The sequence below is a fragment of the Gopherus flavomarginatus genome, chromosome 4, assembly GCF_025201925.1.
Source record: "Gopherus flavomarginatus isolate rGopFla2 chromosome 4, rGopFla2.mat.asm, whole genome shotgun sequence".
NCBI classification, from domain to species: domain Eukaryota; kingdom Metazoa; phylum Chordata; order Testudines; family Testudinidae; genus Gopherus; species Gopherus flavomarginatus.
In genome coordinates this window covers 182,644,342-182,660,638 of record NC_066620.1, presented here as the reverse complement: position 1 = coordinate 182,660,638, position 16,297 = coordinate 182,644,342, and the positions used below count along the sequence as shown (strand labels likewise).

General features: G+C 39.4%; 1 protein-coding gene across 5 annotated transcripts in view; it reads right to left on the bottom strand.

The window, feature by feature from the left end:
* The window catches only part of DCDC2C (doublecortin domain containing 2C), a 133,250-nt gene that overhangs the window by 53,128 nt on the left and 63,825 nt on the right, over nt 1–16,297 (bottom strand). For all 5 annotated transcript variants that reach the window (XR_007774031.1, XM_050950879.1, XM_050950880.1 and 2 more), the window contains one exon: nt 3,802–3,967. Coding sequence is in view for 4 of the 5 variants with exons in the window: in XM_050950879.1 (XP_050806836.1) it covers nt 3,802–3,967 (166 nt within the window). In the remaining variant the exon portion in view is untranslated. The remainder of the gene's footprint in view (nt 1–3,801; nt 3,968–16,297) is intronic.

The window sequence follows — 16,297 nt, the reverse complement described above, 5'->3', positions numbered from 1 at the left end:
TGAAAAATCAGGATAGGGGATTGGGGTACAGTGAGCAGATATCCCTATTTTATAGGGACAGTCCCAATTTTGGGGTCTTTTTCTTATATAGGCTCCTTTTGCCCCCCAACCCCCACCCATCCCTGTCCTGATTTTACACACTTTCTGTCTGGTCACTCTAGGTGGGGGTAATTGGTGCCTATATAAGACAAAGCCCCAAATATGGGGATTGGCCCTATAAAATCAGGACATCTGGATCTGGCCACCCTAGCTGGGGAGCGCCTCTCCCCCGGGCTGGCAGCTGCCAGCGATCCATCTCATCCGGGGGGAGCTGCACAGGGCAGGATGAGCTGCTGTGGCTCCATGGGTGCCTCGTCCCTGAGATCAGATGCTGTGCTAACTTCACCATGGTCTGTTGGGCTGGCGGCGGTGCCCATTGGCGTGTGATTGGACCTGAGGGTTCGCTGCTGCTGTTGCCACTCTGCACCCCAAGAGGTGGATTTTGGGGTCCTGCAGTTTTCCACCTATCTCCTCCTCTACTGCAGCTGTTGGACCAGCAGGCTGGGGGGGTGAGCCAAGCATGAAAGCAGTACTGTGTTGCCATTTAGATTGTCATTTAACAACATTGTTTGCCAAAAATTCTTGCTAACAATCCTGAATCCAATTTCAATATTTTTTTTTAAAAATCAATATCTTAGCCAAAAACAGAAAATTAAGTTGTTGACAATTATTAGTGACAGGTTTGGTTTGAGACAGGGAGTGGGTCAGTTTTCATCAGAGAAACAAAAAATGTTGACTGACTTTCCTATAGCCTGTTACTCCTGATAAGAGCCCTCCAACAACTGTAATATGCTCATCTCCTTACTAGTATATAAAGCAAGGGTCGGCAACCTACGGCACACGTGTCAAAGGTGGCAGGTGAGCTGATTTTTGATGGTATGCAGCAGCAAGCTGAGCGGCTCAGCCCATCACTGCTCTGGGGTTCTGGCTGCTGCCCTATTGCCAGCTGGAATACCAGCCATCGGCCCCACTCAGCACCTGCTGCTGGCCTGGGGACCCCCAAGGAACCCCAGGCTGGCAGTGGGCTGAGCTTAACCTGCTGTCAGCCTGAGGTTCCATTCCGGCAGCTGGCTGAGTGGGCTGGTGGTGGGCTGAGTGGGCTGGTGGTGGGCTGAGCAGGGCTGGTGGGGGGTTGAGTGGCTCAGTCTGCTGCCAGTCTGGGGTGCCAGCAGCACTCAGCCTACTGCTACTCCGGGGTTCCGGCTGCCGGCCCCTTGCCAGTCAGGAGCTCAGCCGCCAGCCCCACTCTGCCTCCTGCCAGCCTGGGTGAGCAGAATCCCAGGCTGGTAGCGGGCTGAGGGGGGGTTGGCAGCCGGGATCCTGGCTGGCAGGAGTTGGTGGTCAGAACCCCAGACCAGCAGCGGGCTGAGCAGGGCCTGGGATCCTTGTCTAGGGTTCCAGCCACCAGCCCGCTGCCGGTTTGAGGTTTCATTTACTCAGCTGGCAGTGGCCTGAGCAGGACCAGTGGCCAAGACCTCAGATAATAACAATAGTTTATTTATATAAAATAGACATAGAGAGAAACCTTCTACAAACATTAAAATGTATTACTGGCACGAGAAACCTTAAATTACAGTGAACTTGGCACACCACTTCTGAAAGGTTGCCGACCCCTGGTATAGAGTGACCATATGTTGTACTAAGATTCTCCTGCTCTTTTTTTCCCTTGTGAGTCAGTATAACTTTTGCCAGCCCAGAAGTTGGGCAGCCAATGTTTTACGTTTTCACAATGTTTTCTCCAACTTTCATAAAGTAAATACATAGTTAATATGAGTTTTAAAGGCCAGGGACACTTCTTTGTGAAGAATCTGTACAGCAGATCATGCCCATAGACGATCCAGAAAAGAAATTTGAGGTTGAATTTTTTAATGTTGTGATGGATAAAGCAGTATCTGCTGTTGATGAAAGGTTTAATACCTTGCAAGTACACCATGAACAGTTTGGATTTTTGTATGACATAACTAAATTCAACGAAATAGGAAAACAAGAGCAACTAATGACAAAGTGCAAGAATCTAGAGAGCCTCCTGAAGCATGGTGATAGTTTTGATTTAAATGGACTTGAACTGTACGAAGAATTGAGTACACTGTCATCAATGTTGCCACATGCAAAATCGGTGATGGACATTGTACAGTTTATTCATACCCGCAAACTTGTTGACATATATCCTAATGTGTACATTGCCACTCGTATTCTACTGACAATTTCTGTAACAGTAGCATCAGGAGAACGGAGTTTCTCAAAACTAAAGCTCATTAAAAACTATCTCCGCTCTACAATGAGTCAGGAACGCTTGACTGGTCTTGCGTTCTTGCGATCGAACAAGACACGACTTTGTCTTTGTCATACGATGACATTATTACTGATTTTGCAGCCAAAAAAGCCAGAAAGATTGCTTTTAATTAAAAACAAATCTTTGTTTCAATACCTCTTCATATAAATTTCCAATAAAATTTTGATAAATTAAAAAAATATATTATTTGCATCATTCTGTAATATCAGAATTTTTTCTATAGTGCTTCTTCTTTAGTGCTAGTCCATCAGCATTACAGTGTGCTTAATTAAGTTTAACTGGTTTTAATAATGTGAATGTGGCAAGTTTTCCAATACTATAATCTTATGTTTGTGTTGCTAAGAGCAGATCAGGCACAGGGGCACCAGTTTAATAATCTCGCCTAGGGCACCATAAATCCTAAGGCCGGCCCTGCACACTGCTACCCAACAACTCCGGGGAAGCATGGAACAGCAGATTATGGGACTACACGTTCAAGCATACAGGATGTCCCATCTATAGAAGTCCTGAGTGGCAAAGCCTACTGTGTTCCCTGATTGGCACAAGAACACTATTTAAATTCTAGGATAAATACCTGGAGGCTATCTGCACAACTATTTGGGTCCCTGGCTTGCTGCTGCAAACAGATTGTGCTGCACACTTCTGATACCTTACCTTGCTCCTGGTTTCTGACCCTAGCCCTGCTCTCGACACCTGGCCTCGCTGCTGGACCCCTGCTCTGCTACTGGCACCTCAGTTCCTGGTCCCCTGCTCCACTTCTAATGCCTCGCTCTGTCTTGGTTCCACTAACCCAGTCCAGTTGGATCATTTGACTTCAATCTGGTGCAGCTCACTGACCTCAACTACGACCTGATCCTATGGCATGATACTCGTATGGACTGCTGCTTCTGGCCTTGACCCTCTAGACTGACCTCAGACCATGTTCGCAAATCCCCTTCAACCCGGGTCTTAGCCTCATCCCTGCACCCCAATAGCTGCAGTCCTGACACCCCAGTCTAATGAGCTTACAAGCTAAGAAATGTTTAGAAATATACACAGAAATATACATAGTATGTATACAGTACAACTGCTATGTTTTTTCCTAAAGTATGATTTTATACAAGAAATAAGTGATATAAATATGAAAAATTGATAGATTTTGATACTGTTATGTTAATCGTAATCCTTTCTAAAATGGCTGACCAAATGACCTGGACATTGCAAGGAAATTATGGATTAAGAAGCCTGTCTATATGCACCTATATTTTTAAATGTTGATTTGTGTATTTTCTCTGTACTACTTCCAAAGGAGCAATAAATATTTTCACTTCTCTGCTCCTCATACATTATACAGTATTTAATAGAAACATTTCAGCAACCATTCCATAGACTTAAAAAAAAACGAACAGAAAAATGGAAATAGTTCATCAAAACAAAATTCTTAAAACATAACTGTTGCCTTACAAAAGAGCAGCAGCATTTCATATTACCCTTATCAGATCCCAGGGGCGTAGTCCTTTCAGGTCTTGCCTTCTTGACTTCTTTGCTTTCTTTGGCGTAAAAAACTGAGTGTGCTTTTCCATCTGCTGGTTTGGGACTTTTTGGTGATTTTGCTGAATGTCTACATGAAGGTTGACTTGCACTATGTTTCTCTGACTAAATGAAACATTAAACAGAGAACATCCAAATGATTAACAATCTCTTTTATATCAACTGTTAACTATGCCCAAGTAATTTGTTTGCAACTGTGAACATTCAGTATTAACAACAATGCAGTTCAGCATCCTTCACACATATCTGCTTTATTGCTTTAGTTCTTAGAAGGCCTTTTGACTTAGCAAAGGCTGGAAAAGAAAAATAGCCCTTCCACTTGCATTCCTTCACTGCTGCTGTTACAGGGCTGAACAAGAAGCAACAGCTGGACTTGGCAGATTAAATGGATTTTATAGTATTAAAAATTACTAAATGGCTTTTATCAATTTTTACTGCACTATAAAGGATATTTCTATTAACCTATAAAGCCTTTTCTATGACCAGACCATGATTGTAATTTACAATGGCAAAAAACTAATCCAAATGATTATTGCTGTTATAATGTAGATTTTCATCCTGTTGTAGTTGCCCTTTTAGATGTGTGTGTCTAAAAATTATGACTATGCTTTTTTCAGAGAAGCTGCTACGTTTCTGTGTGTGGGTCAGCTCACTGAGGATGCTCATTAGATTTCTAGTGTAGGCAGGGATATACTATTGAGAAGTTATACTTACATATGTATAGACCAGGGATTGGCAACCTTTGGCACATGGCCCCTCAAGGAAATCCTCTGGTGGGCCGGGACCGTTTGTTTACCTGCAGCATCCGCAGGTTCAGCCAATCGCAGCTCCCACTTGCCGCGGCTCGCTGCTCCAGGCCTATGGGGCCTGTGGGAAGCGGCGTGGGCCAACGAATGTGCTAGCCATTGCTTCCTGCAGCCCCTATTGGCCTGGAACAGTGAACCGCGGCCAGTGGAAGCTGTAATCGGCTGAACCTGCAGACACTGCAGGTAAAAAACCGTTCCAGCCCGCCAGTGGATTTCCCTGATGGGCTGCATGCCAAATGTTGCCAATCCCTGGTATAGACAATAAATATATCTTTATGAGACTTCTAATACAGCAGTCCTTATGTAGTGATATCATGAAGGTACTAGGAAAGACTAACCAGACTTGCAATTAAAGCTGATTGAAAAATTTGATGGAACAATTTTCTGTCAAAGAAAACATTTTGTGAGAATGCATAGTTTTTAATGAGTTTTTCAACAGGGAAAAAGTGAAAACAATTTTGATTTTCTCATTTCAGTTTCATGAGGTCACAATGTTTCATTTGATAAGGTGAAAATGTTTTGTTTTAACTATCATTTTGATTCATTTCATTTAGACTTATATATAAGTATGCACATTTAATTTAGACTTTTATATTAAAAACAATGAGTCAAAATGAAAAAATGAAACATTTTGTTATTACAGTAATACATTTATATCTAAATGAAATGATTCAACATTATCAAGATGAAATGTTTCAAAAGTTCCAAACAAACAGTTTTGGGGGTTTCATTTTATAGGAAACTTCAAAGTTTAGCTTTTTGCTTTTTGTTCCAATTTGGAACAAAAAATACTTTTAAAAATGTTGGCATTTCCCACAGAATGGAAATTCCAGTTCCCAACCAGATCTACTTGCAACCCCCTTGGTTTTGCCACTTTAAACAGACAGCCTCAGCTTATCCAAAGCTAGCTTTGCTAAAGCAAACACTGTAAAAAACAAACAAAATAGCACATTTATTAACAAGAGTTAAGGTGTGGAACTACTCTGCAAAGCTACTGTGAAAATGGTCTCGAAGGTTCCATGTTAAAAATCACCCAATGACTTCCATAGCAAAATCACACCAGCCCTGGTAGTAAGACTTGGTAGGAGACTTTAATGCAGCATAACACAAAATGTCCAGTAAGTTCTTGAAATGTACTGGGGACAACCTTTTGTTTCAGAAGGGAGGAAGTAACAAGGGGGACAGGCATTTTAAACATCATTCTGACTAACAGGGAGGAACTAGTTGCAAATCTGAAGGCAATTTGGGTGAAAGTGAGCAGGAAATGATAGATTCATGATTCTAAGGAAATGAAGGAGTGAGTACAGTGGAATAAGTACAACAGACTTAAAAAAAGCAGACAAACTCGGAAAATATTAGGTAAAGCCCCATAGGAAGAAAATCTAAGGGGAAAAGGAGTTCAAGAGAGCTAGCAGTTTCTCAGAGAGACTGCATTGAAGGAGCAACAGTACACTATCCCGATGTGAAGGAAAGACAGAAAGAAAAGGAAGAGGCTAATATAGCTCCATCAGGAGCTCTTTAATGACCTGAAAAATCAAAAAGGAATCCTACCAAAAGTGCAGACATGGACAAATGTCCAAGAATGAGTTCAAAAGAATAGCACCGGTATATAGAGGCAAAATCAGAAAGGCTGAGGCACAAAATGAGTTATACCTAGCAAGAGACATAAGGCAACAACAAGAGGTTATATAAATACATTAGGTATAAGAGAAAGAAAAAAAGAAAGCGTAGGTCCTTTTCTTATTGGAGAAAGAGAGCTAATAAGGAATGACCTCAAGAAGGCTCAGGTGTTTAGTGACTATTTTGCTTCAGTCTTCATTAAAAAGTTTAATTGTGAACAGAAATTAACAAGAGGGAAAGAACACATGCCAAAATAGGGAAAGAATATGTGAAGAATATATAGATGTTAGATGTATTCCAGTCAGCAGGGCTTGACAAAATTCACCTTAGAGTATTGAAGGAACTAGCTGAAGCAATCTCAGAACTGTTAGCAATTATCTGTGAGAACGCATGGAGGGCAAGTGAGATCCCAGAGAACTGAAGAAGGGCAAACATAGTACCTATCTTTAAAAGGGGAACAAAGAGGACCCAAGGAATTATAGACTAGTCACCCTAACTTTGATATCTGGAAAGTTACCAGAAAAAATTATTAAACAATCAAGTTGTAAGCACCTAGATGATAATAGGATGATCAGCAATAGCCAACATGGATTTGTCAAGAGCAAATTGTGCAAAACCAACTCATTTTCTTTGTTGACAGGATTACTGGCCTAGCAGATAAGAGAGAAACTGTAGACATGGTATGACAGTGTCTTTAAGTCTTTTAACACAGTCCCTTAAGACATAGTCATAGGCAAACTAGAGAAACGTGGCCTAGATGAAACCTATAAGGTAGGTGCAAAACTGGCTGAAAGACCAAACTCAAAGAATAGTTGTCAATGGGCTTGCTATCAAACCGGGGGAATGTATCTAGTAGGCCCTTCAGGGGTCTCTCCTTGTTCTGATACTATTCAGTATTTTCATTAATGGCTGGGATAATGGAATGGAGGGTATACTTATAAAATCTGCAGATGACACCAAGCTGGGAGGGACTGCAAGCACTTTGGAGGACAGGAATAGAATTCAAAAAGGCCTTGACAAATTAGAGAATTGGTCTAAAATCAACAGGATGAAATTCAATAAAGACAAGTGCAAACAAAAAAATCAAAATGAACAAACTACAAAATGGGGAATAACTTGATAAGCAGTAGTCCTGCTGAAAAGGATCTGAAGGTTACAGTGGATCACAAATTGAATATGAGTCAACAACGTGATGCAGTTGAGGAAAAAAACTAATATCATTCTGGGGTGTATCAATCCGAATGGTGTATGTATGACAAAAGGAGGCAACTGCCCCATTCTACTCTGCACTGGCCAGTTGGAGCACTGTGTCCAGTTCTGGGCAGTTAAAGAGAACGATGATCAGTGTTCCATGTCCCTTGAAGGTAGGACAAGAAGTAATTGGCTTCATCTGCACCAAAGGGAGATTTTGGTTAGTCTGAAGGGGAACACTCACCACCAATGCCACCTAATGATCAGGGGGGGATGTGGCAGGTTGATTTCTTCCCTAGCATTCACCTTTCTTATTACTGCTCTACCCTGCAGTGATCTGTCCTTTCAGTGATTTAGTTCTCCAGCCAGGTCACATTTTCTAGTCCACCCCTTTCAGGGTATATATAGAGAGTCCCATAACAGGGAGGTCATCAGGATTAAGCAAGGGATTCAGGGCTTCCCCTTTGAGTTGGGGTCTTGTGGTCCAGACCCTTGCATCTTTAGGGTCTTCCCCCAACTAGGTTCCCCACCAAGAAATGGATTTCCGTAACTGTCCCTCTTTACAGCTTGGTAAGGGAGCCCAGGTCCACCCTTTCTAGTGAGTACTAATTCGGAGCCCAATGTTAAGCAACTAAGTCCTGCACCTTCAGGTGCTACGCAGCTACCTCCTTGGATCACTTCTTACCAGTCCCCGCTCTTCTCACAGGGTAAAGAAAAGAATTAAACACAAAGATAAAGTCTCTAACCTTCAAAGAGTTACAGGTCTTTTCTTTGTAGGCTTGTTCACATCACTGTAGCCAGGCCTCAAGCAGCTACAGCTCCTGTGGAACTCCTTCCCAAGAGCTCAGAGTGTAGGTCAGCTCACTTCCACTATCTGCCTGCCACTGAGCTACTCTGCTCCCCTTTCTAAGCTCCTCCTCCAGCCAGTGCAGGCTTTGCAGGTGCAGTAGGGCAGGGCCTCCTGGGCCCAGAGGAGCTCCATAACCCCTTGCACTCCAGTCTGATGTGTGTATACCCCACCACAGGAAAAGCTTTCTAACTATAAAGGTAGTTAAGCTCTGGAATAGGCTTCCAAGGGAAGTTGTGGAATCCACATCATTGGAGATTTTTAAGAACAGATTAAACTAAAATTGTCAGAGAAGATCTAGCTATACTTGATCCTGCCTCAGCACAGAGGGCTGGATAGATGACCTCCAAGGTCCCTTCCAGCTCTACATTTCTATGATTTAAAATTCACTTTGTTTGCTAGCAAGCAGAAATATGGTTATTGTAATTGTTAGCTCTGAAAACTCAAGCAGGGGTTTCATAGGCTGAGGGGGAGTGGGGGCATTCTTCTTTAAATAGGGTGTAACCAATGGTATAATTTGGGCCTGCAATTGGAATTTAGGTCAAAATTTTCAAACTTTGTTCCCCAAATCCAGAAATGTGGCCTGATTTTCATAGATATTCCCAGTGATTGGTACTTGGAAGTTGTTTTCACCACCAAAAATGATGTGTTTTAACTTGAGTTAGATATCTTGCTGCAAAATTTCTGTCATAACATACTGTAGTTTTTACCTCTATGGACCTAGTTGAGGTAAACTGCAGGTGAGGGATAGAAGGTTGATCTCGATTAATGACACTGAAATAAAAACTACCCGTGCCTTGACTCCACTAGGATTTTACAGCAAGATAGCTAATTCAAGTTAATGATCTAATGTAAAAATACACCTTTCTTGGTAGTGAAGGCAGACTGAAAATCCAGACACTTTATTTGGGTGCTTAAACATAGATTTAGATGCCCAATTTTAAGGACTCAAGTTTGAAAATTTTGGCCTCAGTTAATGATTTGGTTGATGATTTGGGAGCCAGAACAGAACCTTTCTTACTTTCCTGTTGCTATATTGACTTTACGATGACCACCTTTCCTCTTTCAAGTGGCATTCACATATGCATGTATCAATGTACGGTGAGCTGTGATTTTTTTTAAAGAAATATTTTTAAATTACAACATTTAAAACATAAAAGTAAACATTTTCTTCTCATCTGATTTCTTATATTAGGGATTTCACTGTAGAGTAAGAAACACCTCTATACTTCATACCTTTAACATAACAGATATACTATTGCTTTAATTAGATATGAAAAATGTAGATTATTTGTAGATTATTTTAAAGCAAATTTGAGAAGAATATATGATTTGTTAAAAATACATATTAGAGAACAGATCCAGAAAAAGTGAAGTACTGTATACTTATTGTACATCATCTGGAGGTACTCATTCGCACAAGATTTAAAAGATAGTAAAATGTATTAAGCATTCTGTAGAAATGTGCTATATTGCTCTAGAGATTGCACTTTAGTTCTCTGATGTAACTACAACATCCTGTCAGGTACTTTAATTTGTCCCCTATCCTTTCTTATGGTTGTATTGACATCATTTTTATCTTTTTTTTGGGGGGGCAGCGAATGCTTAGTTGGTAAGTTAACTAGGACCTTATTTATAGAACACTACTGTGACCAAGAATGATACCTTAAAAAGTTCACTTCAGTTTGGTGGTTCAAATATTCTCTGTTATTGCATCAGGAATTTTATCTCACTCGATCAGCTTCCAACAGAAACTTGTCATTGCAATGTATTATAGGTTATATACGTGTGTGTGTGCGCGCGCGCGCATGTATGAGGTGCGTCTATATTTCAGAGTTCCATCACCTCAGCCCAACTCCATTGAGTAGTGCAACAAGTATCTTTCTCAAACATAATACAGAGGAGAAATGTCAATAAAGGATGTTGGCTACTGCTGCTACTATGAATCCAAATACTAAAGACTTTGCAGATTTTATAATATCTACCCAATATAAATTATAAATACATAGTTCTTTTACTGCTAGTATCATCAGTGCTGCTGGTACATTGACCATTGTTACTGTATAGATCAGCATCACTTAAGAGGTTGTCTAACAAATAATACTTGTGAAATGGCTCTTGGTTGTCATTTAAGTCACTAGAACTACTCACATTGGTAAGTACTGCAAGATGGGGCAACAACATGTCATCTAAAGATAGTGTCGACTAGCGACGTTGTGCAGGGTACATTTGCTCATTTAATTTCAGACCAAATAATGTACAGATTATTATATTCGGCTAATGGATAATTGGGCTAGGGCAACATGCATGGAGAACTGAAAAGAAATTGAAAGTCAAATATTTTATTTTAGAATATATTTGTAATTTTTATAGTCTAAATTCCTAAGGATACATTCACTCTTAACTTTGTTACAGGTAAGATGTCAAAAATCACCTCAGTGCTCAAGTTCAGCACTGCTGAAAACAGGCAAGCTTCCATTGAACTCCTTCGACAAACAGACCTGTCCCTGTATTGACATCAGGGAGACAACTCACAATAGTAAGCACTGTGCCCAGTAGTAAGTGTCTGAAGAAGAGGACACTTATCAGAGATTTATATACAGTACATGTGTCTTTTAGGTTTAACCTATATTGCCATAACAATCCATAAAAATATAGATCATTACAATACAGAATCTTTCACTTCTTGCTTAGTCTCAGTCCATACTGGTTTGGAAATGACTGAATGTTGTTAATATCTGATGTCTGTTCCGTGGCCTATCTGAAATTAGCAAGAAGTCTCAGTACAATTCCTAGTGAAGTATCATAATTGATGCCAATTGTCACCCTAGCTAGGAACCATAATCCAAGATTTGAACTACTTTTCTCATTTCTAGATATAGTTTCTCAGTTGGGTAGAATTATGCTAGTAGAGGCAGTACATGGAAGATTTCATTGTGATTATCCACACTGTGCTTACTTTATACTTTGAGGACTTCAGTTTCCATTGCTTTAAATAAGAACATAAGAATGGCCATATTGGGTCAGTTTAAGGGCCCATTTAGCCCAGTGTTCTGTCTTCCGACAGTGGCTGGTCCCAAATGCTTCAGAGGGGGTGAACAGAACAGGGCAATTTATCAAGTGATCCATCCCCAGTCATTCAGCTTTTGCTCTGGCACCTTTTAGGTGTTCTTAATTCACTTAAAAATAAACCCCATTTAACCTATCCATATTCAGAAGTTACAATTACAGAAAAGGAAAGAAAGCACTAAACATGCAACATTCTATTACAAATACTATACTTATTAATTAATAACACTTATTTCAAGAAACCTAGTTACATTTCAGTATTATTGTAATAGATTAGAACACTGGATACTAAAAAAATAGTTTCCCAAGACAGTCTTGGATGAACTATATCGCCACCTAAACAAAGAACAGTAGCAGCCTGTTCTGAAGTCAATCCATCACCATACACAAAATGACTGAAGGTGCATGCAAAAGACATTTTGCTGTTTTCTCAAGTGAATCTCATCAGAGCAGAGGAGTCTGTGTTTTCATCCATAGAACACGTATCTAATCTGAACATGTATTAAAATGGAAGATTTGCTAATATTTGAACTCTGGTGTTGCTTCTTTATGATGCTGATTGATGACGAGAATGTTTCACATTTATCCTGAATACTGCCTTGTCCCTGAAATTACTAATCTAAAATGTCAAGTAAGAAGCATGTGTCCTTCACTGAACTTTATTTATATTTTAGGCTTAATTTATTAAACAGCAGTGCCCCTCCTATGTATAAAAAAAATTGAAAAAAAATTAAATCTTACTCTTACCTGAATTTTTCGCTGGTTACATAATTTTTCTCTTTAGCAATTTTTGTGAATGAACGAGTTGTTTTTAATACAGAAGTCTTACATTAACAAGCTACACTTTAACACATTGCACTCATCTATGATACTCTATGTTATCCGTAATCACTAACACTGTTGTAAGGTGACATTTCTGCTGCTCTTTCAAGCCTTCTTCCAATTCACTACAGCTGGATGACGATAATTCTATTATTAAACTGAAAAAAGAATCAGCTACATATTAGGTGAATCTGACAAAAACACTGTTTGGGTCAAATTAAGATTCAAATTACACAAAAATAAAAAACATCTGCCAGAAAAGAGTTTGTGTAAATAAATATTTCCTAAGCACTTAGGGCACTATACTATACTTAGTGCGCTATACTATAGTATAGCATATACTATAATATTCCTTAAATACTGTTACTTGCCTTAGCAGTTCCCCCCATGACTCATCCTCCAAATGTGAATGCACTGCACACACGCAGATCTTTATTAAAGATATACACAAAAATACCACAGGCTTACGTACATTCTATTTGTTTCCTACATTATAAAGAGAGCTACAATGCCTCCCCTGGCACCATTAATTTTTCCTGCACTATTGATAATCAAACTGTAGTATGCCTGCCCTAATTTACTATGATCTTTTTACCTTGATCCATATTTTTACAACTATACACCTTTTACAGCAGGGCATTTCTCATTCCTTCACTGTAAGCATTCAGCCTTTATAATTGATGCCTAACCTCCTCCTTTGCACAAATTATTCATATAAAAGATATCTTCCTACAGGAAACCCACCTTAACGATTTGGGGGCAGAAAATTTAGGAGGAGGGGCTGGGGGAAAGGGTGTTTTGGCAGTGTAGGAGAAATTGTTAAAGTGTAGAAATTTCATTTCATAGAAGACTCAAATTACAAATATTAGGAGCAAATAAAGATGAGGAAGGTAGATTTTTGCTGGTGAAGGCTAAGATCTCTTACACCATATATACCTTAATTAACATATATGGACCGAACAAAGATGATCCAAGTTTTTCTTCCAAATTAATTAATATCCCACTAGAATCAATCATAGCAAGAGATTTTAATGAGGTGTTGAACCCCTTTGTAGACAAGCCAGTCAGCCCCAGTGTGCACAATCATAGGCTAGAAAAATTATAAGATTGTATAGAAGAATTGGGGTTAAAAGATGCATGGTAGTTACAGAACCCTACAATGAAGGATTTCACTTTTTTTTTCTTCCCATATGCCCCATATTCACAGATAAATTTCTTCCTGATTTCTACAAATCTGGTGGACTCAGTGCTTAATAAAGAAATCAAGTCTATCATGATCAGAGACACTATGATCTTCTCCTCCTGAGACAAACTGGACTCATAAAAGATGGAGACTGAACCCCTCTCTTTTGGAAAATAAACATTTTTAGAACTGTGTCACAAAAGAAATTGAAGTTTTTCTTCAAAATGACAGACCAGAGATATTCCAATCCATTCTATGGTATACACTTAAAATATTAATTAGGAGCAGGTTCATTCCTACTCAGCAGGTAGGAAGAAAATTAGCCAGGCTCAGTTACTGAAATTAACTGATCTACTTAAAGCTATGGATTTAAAATGTGCAAACTACCCCACCCAAGAAAATCTTAACAAATTAATCAATCTAACATATGAAGTAAACAGACTGACTTCAGCGCAAGCTGAAATTTTCTCTTTTTAGACTCACACAAACATACTGGGAGTCAGGGAGAAAGCGGAGAAACCTCTCTCCTACAGATTAAAAGAGAAATATCAAAGGTTCCAAAAAGCATCACAAGGGCAAATCAGAACAGGGGCCAATTATTACTAATCAAAAAGAGATCAATGATCTATTTTTTAAATTCTGTCAGGCTCTTTACAATAATGATTCACCACCTGATCCAGAAGAACTGGATAATTTTGTTAGAACTCTTAACTTCCCAGAAATCTCAGAAGAGCAGCAGGCCAGGCTAACCTCTCCCTTGCAATCAGAGGAAATAATCAAACCCATGGAGGAAATACATCTGGGCAAGACCACCAGCCCTAATGGCCTTCTGATAGAATTCTATCGAAGTTTCAAAGCTATTCTGGCCCTAAGCTGTTAAACATTTATGAAGATGCCTTAACGAAAGGTACATTACCTCCTACTATGAGGGAAGCCCTAATTACTGTACTACATAAACATGGTAAGGATGCGCAAATGTATTACAGTTATAGACTCATCTCTTTAACCAATACTGGTATAAAAATACTCTCAAAAATATTGGCTAAGATGTTTGAAAAAGTAATGAAAGATTTCGTTCACCCCGATCAGCTGCGTTCTATTAAAAAGACATAGTGCAGACAACACGTATCAATTGATTAATGTTATGGCATTCCATCAACACTCCTGAGATTCCCATGCAATCATTTCACTTGATGCATAGAAAGCCTTTGACAGAGTGAACTGGACATATCTGTTTCTTACCCTGGATAAACTGTGTTGGGGAAACCCTTTATTTCATGGATCAAACTGTTATATTCCAATCCCAACTCTCATATTCTAACAAATAGCACAATATTCCCTCTCTTTGACATGATTTGGGGAACTAAACAGGGATGCTCCTATCCCCTCCCCTCCTCCACCATGTTGAATGTAACATTAGAACCACATGCAGAACTAATTAGGGAACCAAGGGATCAAATCAGGGTCTCCAGAGACAAAAATCATTCTATATGTAGATGACATCCTCCTATTAATTAAAAATCCAGATCAAGCTAGTCCAAATATTGTACAAACAATAGATAACTTTGGTAAATTATTTGGGTACAAGATACATTGGGATAAGTTGGAAACAATTAAGATCTTATTGGATTTAGCTGGCAGTAGCTCTCCTATCAGGATATTTAGATGGCAACAGATGCACCTCAGATATTTGGACATCCTGTTCCCTAATTAAATTAAAAACATAGTCAAGCCCCTATTAATCATGATTTAAATAGATGGCAGGTACTACCTCTCCTCCTTTGGGGAAAAAACCATAATCAAAATGAATGCCCTTCCCAGAATCCTTTTTATTCTGAATTCCCTCCCTATCCACATTCCTATTTTATTTTATTTTACCAAAATTGACACCATGTTCAGGTCGTTCTTGTGGGGTGCTGGTAACAAACCCAGAATCTCCTGACACAGATTACAGCTCCCTGTCAAAACAGGTAATTTTAGATTTCTGAACTTTAAACTTTACCATCAGGCAATAATTCTTAGCCAAGAAGCACAGTGGCTCATTCCCTCATGCTATAGAACCCTGGATTAGCTCCAGATGGAAGAAGAATTGGTTGTTCCTTTAGACCTTTCGAATGCACTGCACTGCACTTGGATTATTACTACTGATTTCCTAAAGAACAATTACCAACTATTGTGGCAGCCAGAAATACATGGCATACCAAGTCTACTAAATCTAAAAATCACCCTCTTCTACATACCAAAGCATCTAGCTGTGGTAACTCGAAACTCTAGAGCAAGCAACCCATCATCTGGCCAGATTGGATTAGGAAAGGGATTTTGACCAGCAGTCAATTTATTGAAAATTATACCTTTTTCCCTTTTACAATATTAAAAGAAAGTTTCAGTCTACAGACTAAGGAGTGTCCAATTTAAACATGCCATCTCCCATCTGTTTGGTCCCAATACCTGCACTACCACTACCCATTTCTCCAAATATTATTCTGATTGCCAAAACCTATGGCAACCTCTTGGCCAAGAAATTTTAATTAAACACTGATTCTCTAAAAAAGAAATGGGAGGAGGAACTAGACTAATTATTCCATCTCTGGTAAACAATGGAAACACATTTTAGCCAGTGCTCTGACTTGTTCCTTGGACCTCCTTTTAAGATTAATCCAGTAGAAAATCATACTAAGAATGCATTGGACCCCTCGCGAACTGTTTAAACCACGTGCCACTAAGTCAGATAAATGTAGCCACTATGATTCAGCAGACGCTAACTTAACCCATATGCTCTGGGAATGCTCCTATACCAATGTTTTTGGCAGACTGCAGAGTTAATTTTTTTCTATCAAATAAAATTGTGTTACAAGCTAAAAAGGTCATTTTAAACCTAATGAATGTTAATTGGATGC